Raw genomic sequence first — 12,097 nt, 5'->3', positions numbered from 1 at the left:
TAAAAAAAGGAGGACAGATGCAGCCGTTCATGATGATGATGATGACGAACCATAAAGTGCAAGAAGCCAAACATTGATTTGCTGGGAAAGCTGGTTTCCATGTGCAGTTGCTCGATTGATTAAGGTAGCAATGAAGGTAAAACTATGTCTGTAAGAATTCTTTAAAATAACAATTTAATATGTGGGACGATTCTGTTGTCTAAATTGTCAGTATTTAAAGTCGCGTTCTGTTAATTTTTAATAAAGCGAAGGGATGAAACAATGGTTTACAAGTTTAAAAACAATAATTTATTGTTTAGGCTACGAATTATTAGGAAATTTCGCACGAGCACATGAACGTTATCGGATGTCACCATTCTACTCATTTGCATAACAACAGAGTTCAGTGAACATTTGCGTTAACGTACTTGCTCGTTTTGATTTCGCGCTTCGACGGGAAGTGTAAAACGCAACGCATGTGTAGCGCACGCAACATACGCCACACGTATTAAAACAAATCATGGAATACCTTGGGTTTATAGAGACTAAGCCTAGCCAGGCATGTTTAATCATGTTTTGGTTAACGTTTTCATTTACGCTATTTTTCAGAAATAAGGTTCTCGACGCACGTAACTAAAGTTTTTCGTAATGCTTGCGCACGCACAGAAAGTTGTTTACAAAGTGGGCGGAGCTTGGAAAATAGCGTTAACATGCTCGTGCGAATACTCCCTATATGAGAAGATAAGAACATTATGTTATATAGCCTGTTTTCCACTAGGCGAAATTATTCACGCAAATCAAACATTTTCGCGTATACGCGCACGTCAAATGGAACACTTTGTTGATAAAAATAAACTGCGCATGCGCGCGTATAGTGCAAAAAATAATAATATTATTAGTATTATATTATTATAATAATAATAAGAATAAATTCATCAGTGGAAAACATAACAGTTGATGAAGCTAAGCGACTTACAATGTTGAGCTCAGATAGTAATTGCTTAATTTCATGGGTTAGTCGTTTAAATTTGACTAGAAATTTATTTTTAGATGTTTTTATATTAAAACGTAATTCCAAATTATTCAGGACCTTTCAGTTTACCTTTAAAGTTTGTTTCTCATGGTAAAATTTACCTTAAATCTGTAAATAGAGAACAATAGGTACATCTGATTGATCTTGCCGACAGATAAAATCTTTGAATTTCTTACAACGCTGTGGCTCTGGCGCGGAGCGGAAAATAGTTTCCCCAAATTGTTTTTACTTGATTCATAAATTTTAGTATCTAAACAGTAGATTGACGATTTTTTTATTAAAAAAAAATTCGTCGCACATGAAAAAAAACGCGTTTGTTTTTACCCTACTTTTTAAGAGTTTTATATATGCTAATTAGTAATTAATTAGTAAAAATATTAGAATTTCATTAAATTTTTTGAAACTTTACTAAATTATTGTCAAGGTGCTAGTTAACGTCAGTGTAAAATATTAAAATGCTAGGTTGCTACATTTGGCTTCCAGAGGCTGTTAAACTTAATGTAAATTATACACCAAAAATTAACAAAATTGGCCGAAAATCGTTATTTTTCGATTTTCTCGAAAACTAAGCGATATTTTACCAAACAAACTACACATCAGGTTTACTTACATCAAGGTCTACCAATGTGCAAAATATGAGCCAATTCGAAATTTTGACCCTTGCCACTAAATTACGAATATGTCTGATTTTTGGTGACAAGCACTCTTAAAAAATAATTGAAAAAAAAAAATTAATACAAAAATACATACAAAAATAAATGAACAAATAAACAAATTTTTAAAATGAAATAAAAAAAGAAAAATATGGAACATCACTCCTGTTTTCAAACACATTAACGTCTCATTCGAAGGACGAGGCTTCAAAAACATACAGTACAACAACAAATATGTAAACTTAAAATATTTTTACAGTAGATAATTGTAAATTGTTTTAAAAACCTTACATAAGTTTATAATGTTTTCATTTATCTCTCTCATAAATATATACAAAAACCTGACTCAATTAGTTTCTCAACAAGAAAAACAACAATATATAAATTTCACATTTTGACATAAACACGTGTAAAATCTATTGACGGGCACAAGCTTTGTTTCCAGGATTTAAACTATATAATATCTTGACAGCTAACATTTGATTTTGGCCTGATGTTCCGGTTCAATGGACTGCTTTATGCATCCATAGTTTTAAAATAAGCCACAACTATTGAGATATCACTTTTCATTTTGATTTAGAACCCTTCAAATGGTATTACTATGTTGTTTTATTCTTTTCTATAATCTTCAAGCATGTGTGTGCATCAATTTGTTATTTGTATATTGCCATATGATACATGACATTTGATAATATTTAATGACATTTTCAGTTTTTCAACAACTTTTGTAGTTAGAAAGATAAAAATATGTTTATAATTTTTTTTTTAAATCATTTTTAGATGGTACATATGTAAAAACTGCTTATTATGACATTGACCAAGACAATCTGACCTGGATTCATGGAAAGGCAACTTGGCCAGGTAAGAGAGTTTTCAACGAGCACTTGTTACTATTGTAATACAGTAGAACCACTATTAAGGGGACACTTTTGGGACACAACAGAGTGTGTGTCATCTTAACAAGGATTTCCCCTGAATAACAAATTGTCCCTGCGAGAACCCTTAAGCTAGTGTGGATTATGAACCTAAAGGTATGCTGTCTGTAGGCTAACTACCTGATTGCTGCCTTTTAAATAATATTTAAATATTTGATGTATATTCATACGTTTAACCAGAAACTTGAAGTAGACAAAATATATTTATCTATGGATAGTATATGTTTTAATATTAGTGTATGATTAGAATGATTGAATAAAACACTGAACATCAACTGTTTATACCAATTGTTGTTATTAATTTCAGGTGGCAAGGTGCCTAATGATGGAGTTCAGGAGATCACTGAGCATCTATTCATAAGCAAAACTCTTTATATACCAGTTTCTTTACTGTGCAGTTTAGTTATTGCATTTGCATTTTCATTCCTGGTTTTTAACATACTTTACAGTCATACACAGTAAGATATTTTTTAACAGTTTTTACCTTTTACAAGGTAGAGTCGACAGATCACCATAATCACTTTTCTTATAAGTGACATAGTAAACTCCTTTTAGAGACGTATTGTCCCCATGAAAAAAAAATGTTTTTGTTATATGCAATTTTAATATGACATAATAGTTATTTAATTTGACCAAAAATTGGATAGAAAAAAACAATTATTTACCTGAAAAACTTAGAGCAAAAATATAGTAAAATTGACTGTAAATTTTATGGGTTTTGGTTGAATTTTACAGTTTATTTTGTTTTTTTATAAGTAAAAACATTGTTTTGTTTTTTGGAGAAAAATACATCTTTACATATTAAATCTTATATTTATTTTTTACAGATATTTGGAATGTTCTCAGGCTGGTGTCAACAACATTATGGTGCTTGGCTGCATCTTATGTCTAATATGTGTTTTTTTATTTGGATTGGATAAACAGTACTTGGAGAACAGCGTTCAAGTTCCTAGAGTATGTCAGGTGTGTATGAACCTGCTTATCTAGGTGTCAATAATTATCATTATTTAATTTTGTAGGTGTTTACCAGGTGTCATTAAAGCTCTGTCTACACTATCAAACTAGTTTGAAAAAAAAGTGTGATGTTCTCAAATATGGTTGTGATGGTCATCACATAAAGTTTGATAGTGTAGGTAGAGCTTAACTTTTCCTGTATATACTAAATTATCCAGGTGTCATTAACATCATTTATTCACATATTTTGACAGAGCACGACTTGGTTACTTAGTATCGGCTTCAGTCTTGCTTATGGTGCCCTTTTTGGGAAAATTTGGATGGTTCATCAATTAATCACAAAAGAGAAAAATGTTAAAGATGACAAGACAAAAAGAAGGAAAGTTAGCGTAGAGGTAAATTATCACTTTTTTAGAGACATATTCATAATTTAAAAATCAGAACTCATATAATCATTGTATGACACAGTTTTGTTATTTTTAATAACTCTCACAATGTTACAAATGAACTGTTATATATGTTTCTTGTTTGTTGGGGATTTATATTTAATATTACAATACTGTATATCTATGCTAGATTAGATCATGCATACTTTTCAGCCTCAAATCTGGAGCTGAAAGATGCAAAGGACACAATGTAAGCGAATTGACCAACCAAAAGCCATGACTGTTGCTTGTGATTGGTCAATTCGCTTAAATTTGCGACCTATGTTCTTGCGTTACATCTTAGTGGGAACCAAGCTCAAACAAGTCCCAATTTGCCCACATTTGCACTAGTTTGTTGTGGCCTAAGAGGACTTGAATTTCCTTGGAATACAATTAAATTGAAGATTTATTTAACCTCATTTTTGTATCCTTACAGGTACATGTGTGATAGATGTCATGATCTAGAGGACATAAAAAGTGAATTTCCTTTTTAAATTAAATTGATTTAACCTCATGTTTCTATCCTTAAAGGTACATGTGTGATAGGTGGACTTAAAAAGTTAATTTTCTCAGTATACAATTAAATTGATTTTAACATTGTTTTTGTATCCTTACAGATGTGTGATAGGTGTCATGGTCCAGAGTGAATTTTCTTAGTATACAATTAAATTGATTAAAGCTCATTTTTGTATCCTTACAGATGTGTGATAGGTGTCATGGTCCAGAGTGAATTTTCTTAGTGTACAATTAAATTGATTAAAGCTCATTTTTGTATCCTTACAGGTAGTACCAACATGGAAAATATATGCATTAATATGCGTCAAGGTTCTTATAGATGTTATTGTTCTTATTGCCTGGCAAGTGATTGATCCACTCAAACTAGAACCTACCAGCTTTGAACCTGAAGAAAATATAAAAACAGATGAAAAAATTACTCAAGTATTAGAGATGTGTGAATCAGACTCACTGAAAATTTGGTTAGGTATGTACCACATCTATTATTTTCTATTAAAGGCTAATTAACACAGACAAGCGGTAAAGGTAATAGTAAAGTAATCCTGCTTTATTTTCTATATCAAGAGGGAGGGTAAATATTACTAAAAATGGTTTTGTTAATCGTTTGCCTAAAGTTATACCACTCACTATGTAAAATTGATGGATGTGTTGATATTTTTTTGATTCCCTTGCTTGTTTCCATCACAAAGTTTTGTCTAATGTCAGTAATATTTAAATGTTGTCTTGTTATCTGTTGATTTTTGCTTGTATATAATATGTTATATTTTACGACTTTCAACCCTGTTAATGGTGACGTTTGGTCACTGTAGGGTGATGATGAAATAAAATATAAAAAAAAACTAAAAAAAAAACTATGTTATTCCTCTTGGCCATTTACTGTACACAAAACATAGAGCAGCTGGGCAGTCTCTGTTTAGGATACATATATTCTAGTACGTGGGACAAGCTATGCGTTTTTTCACTTACCGTCACCTTTTTCCTGTATTGTAGGTGTTTGGAGGAATGTATTGGGTTTAGGATTTAGAGAGGTATTATCCTGTTCGTTTTTATTTTGGGCAAAAAAAAAGAAATAATCAGAACAAAAATTCTTGCTTATAATCATGACTTTTTGAAGAAAAAAAAAATTTTTTTTTAAAGTTTTAACATTAGGCAAAACTTGGTAGGACCACTACAGTATATATAAGTAGAAGGGGTGTTGAGGTTACTTGAACACTCTTTTCTTTTTGTCCAAAGAAAGTGTACAGTTGATGAATCACAATCTTTTGGCAGCGTCATACCACAGCATTAACCTAAATTATCCATGTTTGTAACCATACATTGTTGATTTATTTGCAGGTACATTGTATACTATGAATGGCCTTCTTCTACTCTTTGGTATATTTCTTGCCTATGAGACTCGTAACATGGCTGTAAGAGATATTAATGACTCCAAATATATTGCAATGGCAATATACAATGTGGTGGTAGGTGTTCTGATTAATTATTAGGGATCAATATTGTTTACTGCAGTTACTGCAGTAACTATTAGGGATCAATATTGTTTACTGCAGTTACTGCAGTAACTACATTTTTAAACATTATTTTTGCTAAATAATAATAATAATAATAATTTATTAGGAAATGACACCTTTGCATCGGTGGCACACACAGAAGTGGTGCATCCAATTTAACATAATACATCAAAACAACACATTATATGACGGATACAGGTTCTTAAACTATTTGCAAAAATATAAAAGAAAAATCATTATCAACATGGTAATACAGGTACTGTATTAAATTGCCCTACAGTATCATAGGTTTGAGTTGATAATTTTAAAAGGTATATAAAAATAAACATAAAATATAGTAAAGAGTTTACAATACAAACCATTGTGTTTCAACATCAGGTACTGAAGACCTATAGTTGTTATCACAGGTGTATAATATTTACAAATCATATATAAAAGCAACAATACAAAAGAAAAACAATCTATATATTGGGAGATTTAAGTTCTGACCGTTTCTCCCATGCAGCTCTTGTGTATTGTTTACAAAACAAATCAAAAAAGGTCTCAGATTCTTTACAAATCGCGATAGAATCTCCACCTAAAATATACTGTAATTTATCATCAGCACTTGCTGTTGTGTAACGATTCCATGTGTCATAATCAGAGTTCATCATTTACAGTTTAATAAAAAATGTTTAATGTCTTCAATTAATTGCACTAACATGTTAAAGAGTAAACTATATCTACTGTAGATATCATCATCATCCCTTTCGTCAACCAACATCACTGTTATTATCATCAACATAATCATCCTCTACTCATCCTTGTCATATTATAATGGTTATCTTTTCTATTTCCAGGTTCTGTGCATAATCACAGCATCTGTCACATCATTTATCAGGACGCAGCCAAATGCTATGTTTGGATTTGTGTCATTTTCAATCATCATCTGCTGTGCTATAACCCTAGGTGTCATTTTTGTGCCAAAGGTAATGTCTGCTACGTTTTAATTGGATTTTTAGGTCAAACAATTTAAGTGCAATCAAATAATAGACCCTATTGTAGGAGTATCTCCTTTTTATTTTAGTTCCAATTTCTATGTGTCATTTTTGCACCAAAGGTATGTATATATCTGAAATATAATATCTATTACATTATATATACACTATTGCCGACCCCTATTTATTAATACTTTGTTGAGAGTGTCCCCTTAAAAAAGGAAGTCTACTGTTTTTTCTTGTAAAATTTTGAAGTTTTTAACATCAACTATCGCTGCAAAAAATAGAAAAATTACTTTCATTACATTCTTCATCCTTAAAACCATTCTCCTATAACCAAACTTCATTAGGCGCAGGAGCCCCGGATAGCGTTACGTTTGAAAACCCCAAAAAGTGAGGTTTTCAACCATTAGCGGCATGACTGATGTGAGTGATTAATGTGTTTTACGGACGGTTTCAAGGACTATCCTACCAGTGGGCTGTTCACTGGTCAAATGATTGACACTTTGTATCCCCGTTTGTAACTGGAGCTGTGACGACCTTTGTAACTGGAGCTGTGACGACCTTGCAAGAATACTAGGCCAGAATTTTTAATTGAAAAGTACCTTGGTATTAACAATAACATGGAGATGGAAACAAATTTGTCTATCTTTCTTTCTATAATAAATGGTCACTATAGTTTCAAACTAGGCTTAGTCCACCACATTAGTAATTACGAATCGAAACCTAAATTAAAATTGTTGGTATTCTTTGGCCGTTGTTTGATTAATTACATCTTCATGCCATGTTTTTTTTCCTCTAATGATTTGGCGATACGCTCCTATATTAATTAGGCCTACTAGCAGAGGGTTCGATGAGTTTTGAAAAGTTATGGAAATGTGGTCTAACATATAGCAATTCAGTTTTTTAAGGCCCTTCTTCCTTGTCCGAGCCTTTGGAAATATTAAAAAGTTATATTAATATAATATATTCTGTGTTTTCATGTTTTGAGAAATTGTATATCATTTCAGATGTTTCGCGCTGCGCTTTTATTTGTTTCGCGCTTCGTCTTGTTCGAGCTTCCTCCGTACATACCGATAATTAATATGATTTTTCATTTCATTTTTTGTATATTATTAACAAATAGCATACAGAACCCCATACAGAACATACCCTTCTCTGAGAAAACACTTGTGGGCGATTCCCCGAATACGACATGATGGAATAGCTTTGGAGACTTTGACTTTGGAGTAGGCCTAAATCGAAACGTCAAGCAACTCAACAGTTCTTTTCAGAACTAATATAGGCCTACGTGGTGTACCGCAAATTTATATCAACAAATATGTAATTTGTTTAGCACGTTTAAAATGGATAGCAAAACATATTTTAAAAAAAACCTGAATTATTTCAAACAGACAGCACATTAGTTCAAACGGATACATTAGGCGCAGGAGCCCCGGATAGCGTTACGTTTGAAAACCCCAAAAAGTGAGGTTTTCAACCATTAGCGGCATGACTGATGTGAGTGATTAATGTGTTTTACGGACGGTTTCAAGGACTATCCTACCAGTGGGCTGTTCACTGGTCAAATGATTGACACTTTGTATCACCGTTTGTAACTGGAGCTGTGACGACCTTTGTAACTGGAGCTGTGACGACCTTGCAAGAATACTAGGCCAGAATTTTTAATTGAAAAGTGCCTTGGTATTAACAATAACATAGAGATGGAAACAAATTTGTCTATCTTTCTTTCTAAAATAAATGGTCACTATAGTTTCAAACTAGGCTTAGTCCACCACATTAGTAATTACGAATCGAAACCTAAATTAAAATTGTTGGTATTCTTTGGCCGTTGTTTGATTAATTACATCTTCATGCCATGTTTTTTTTTCTCTAATGATTTGGCGATACGCTCCTATATTAATTAGGCCTACTAGCAGAGGGTTCGATGAGTTTTGAAAAGTTATGGAAATGTGGCCTAACATATAGCAATTCAGTTTTTTAAGGCCCTTCTTCCTTGTCCGAGCCTTTGGAAATATTAAAAAGTTATATTAATATAATATATTCTGTGTTTTCATGTTTTGAGAAATTGTATATCATTTCAGATGTTTCGCGCTGCGCTTTTATTTGTTTCGCGCTTCGTGTTGTTCGAGCTTCCTCCGTACATACCGATAATTAATATGATTTTTCATTTCATTTTTTGTACATTATTAAAAAATAGCATACAGAACCCCATACAGAACATACCCTTCTCTGAGAAAACACTTGTGGGCGATTCCCCGAATACGACATGATGGAATAGCTTTGGAGACTTTGACTTTGGAGTAGGCCTAAATCGAAACGTCAAGCAACTCAACAGTTCTTTTCAGAACTAATATAGGCCTACGTGGTGTACCGCAAATTTATATCAACAAATATGTAACTTGTTTAGCACGTTTAAAATGGATAGCAAAACATATTTAAAAAAAAAACCCTGAATTATTTCAAACAGACAGCACATTAGTTCAAACGGATAGCACAATAGATAGCTCAATCAAATGGATATAACTATGATATAACTTGTACTGTGCATTCTATACGGATTATCGGGTAGCACATTCTTTCAAATGGATAGCACATTCTTTCAAATGGATAGCACATTATTTCAAATGGATAGCACATTAGGTAGCAAAATCAAATGGATATAGTACTGTACATTATTCTATGATTATCGGGTAGCACATTCTTTCAAATGGATAGCACATTAGGCCTATTTCAAATGGATAGCACATTCTTTCAAATGGATAGCACATTATTTCAAATGGATAGCACATTATTTCAAATGGATAGCACATTGGGTAGCACAATCAAATAGATATAGTACTGTACATTATTCTATAAGGATTATCGGGTAGCACATTATTTCAAATGGATAGCACATTAGGTAGCACAGTCAAATGTATATAGTACTGTACATTATTCTATACGGATTATCGGGTAGCACATTCTTTCAAATGGATAGCAAATTATTTCAAATGGATAGCACATTCTTTCAAATGGATAGCACATTATTTCAAATGGATAGCACATTATTTCAAATGGATAGCACATTAGGTAGCACAATCAAATGGATGTAATTGTACTGTACAATATTCTATACGGATTATCGGGTAGCACATTCTTTCAAATAGCACATTATTTTAAATGGATAGCACATTATTTCAAATGGATAGCACATTGGGTAGCACAATCAAATGGATATAGTACTGTACATTATTCTATAAGGATTATCGGGTAGCACATTATTTCAAATGGATAGCACATTAGGTAGCACAGTCAAATGGATATAGTACTGTACATTATTCTATAAGGATTATCGGGTAGCACATTCTTTCAAATGGATAGAACATTAGGTAGCACAGTCAAATGGATATAGTACTGTACATTATTCTATAAAGATTATCGGGTAGCACATTATTTCAAATGGATAGCACATTGGGTAGCACAATCAAATGGATATAGTACTGTACATTATTCTATAAGGATTATCGGGTAGCACATTATTTCAAATGGATAGCACATTTAGGTAGCACAGTCAAATGGATATAGTACTGTACATTATTCTATAAGGATTATCGGGTAGCACATTCTTTCAAATGGATAGCACATTTTAGGTAGCACAATCAAACGGATATAGTACTGTACATTATTCTATAGCCTACGGATTATCGGGTAGCACATTCTTTCAAATGGATAGCACATTCTTTCAAATGGATAGCACATTAGGTAGCACAGTCAAATGGATATAGTACTGTACATTATTCTATAAGGATTATCGGGTAGCACATTCTTTCAAATGGATAGCACATTAGGTAGCACAATCAAATGGATATAGTACTGTACATTATTCTATACGGATTATCGGGTAGCACATTCTTTCAAATGGATAGCACATTCTTTCAAATGGATAGCACATTGGGTAGCACAATCAAATGGATATAGTACTGTACTGTACATTATTCTATACGGATTATCGGGTAGCACATTCTTTCAAATGGATAGCACATTAGGTAGCACAGTCAAATGGATATAGTACTGTTCATTATTCTATAAGGATTATCGGGTAGCACATTCTTTCAAATGGATAGCACATTAGGTAGCACAATCAAATGGATATAGTACTGTACATTATTCTATACGGATTATCGGGTAGCACATTCTTTCAAATGGATAGCACATTCTTTCAAATGGATAGCACATTGGGTAGCACAATCAAATAGATATAGTACTGTACTGTACATTATTCTATACGGATTATCGGGTAGCACATTCTTTCAAATGGATAGCACATTCTTTCAAATGGATAGCAAATTATTTCAAATGGATAGCACATTCTTTCAAATGGATAGCACATTATTTCAAATGGATAGCACATTATTTCAAATGGATAGCACATTAGGTAGCACAATCAAATGGATGTAATTGTACTGTACAATATTCTATACGGATTATCGGGTAGCACATTCTTTCAAATAGCACATTATTTCAAATGGATAGCACATTATTTCAAATGGATAGCACATTGGGTAGCACAATCAAATGGATATAGTACTGTACATTATTCTATAAGGATTATCGGGTAGCACATTATTTCAAATGGATAGCACATTTAGGTAGCACAATCAAACGGATATAGTACTGTACATTATTCTATAGCCTACGGATTATCGGGTAGCACATTCTTTCAAATGGATAGCACATTAGGTAGCACAGTCAAATAGATATAGTACTGTACATTATTCTATAAGGATTATCGGGTAGCACATTCTTTCAAATGGATAGCACATTAGGTAGCACAGTCAAATGGATATAGTACTGTACATTATTCTATAAGGATTATCGGGTAGCACATTATTTCAAATGGATAGCACATTAGGTAGCACAGTCAAATGGATATAGTACTGTACATTATTCTATACGGATTATCGGGTAGCACATTCTTTCAAATGGATAGCACATTCTTTCAAATGGATAGCACATTGGGTAGCACAATCAAATGGATATAGTACTGTACTGTACATTATTCTATACGGATTATCGGGTAGCACATTCTTTCAAATGGATAGCACATTAGGTAGCACAGTCAAATGGATATA

The 12,097-nt window shown here is 32.6% G+C and overlaps 1 protein-coding gene across 1 annotated transcript in view; it reads left to right on the top strand.

The window, feature by feature from the left end:
- LOC140047076 (gamma-aminobutyric acid type B receptor subunit 1-like) overlaps positions 1 to 12,097 on the top strand; it is a 98,522-nt gene that overhangs the window by 76,873 nt on the left and 9,552 nt on the right. Inside the window, exons 10-16 of the mRNA XM_072091887.1 lie at positions 2,446 to 2,526; positions 2,908 to 3,058; positions 3,428 to 3,563; positions 3,809 to 3,949; positions 4,763 to 4,961; positions 5,831 to 5,958; positions 6,846 to 6,974. Of these exons, the coding sequence (XP_071947988.1) occupies positions 2,446 to 2,526; positions 2,908 to 3,058; positions 3,428 to 3,563; positions 3,809 to 3,949; positions 4,763 to 4,961; positions 5,831 to 5,958; positions 6,846 to 6,974 (965 nt within the window). The remainder of the gene's footprint in view (positions 1 to 2,445; positions 2,527 to 2,907; positions 3,059 to 3,427; positions 3,564 to 3,808; positions 3,950 to 4,762; positions 4,962 to 5,830; positions 5,959 to 6,845; positions 6,975 to 12,097) is intronic.

This window comes from Antedon mediterranea, chromosome 4 (assembly GCF_964355755.1).
Source record: "Antedon mediterranea chromosome 4, ecAntMedi1.1, whole genome shotgun sequence".
NCBI classification, from domain to species: domain Eukaryota; kingdom Metazoa; phylum Echinodermata; class Crinoidea; order Comatulida; family Antedonidae; genus Antedon; species Antedon mediterranea.
The sequence above is the reverse complement of the archived record's forward strand: the minus strand, read 5'-3'. Positions and strand labels throughout refer to the sequence as shown.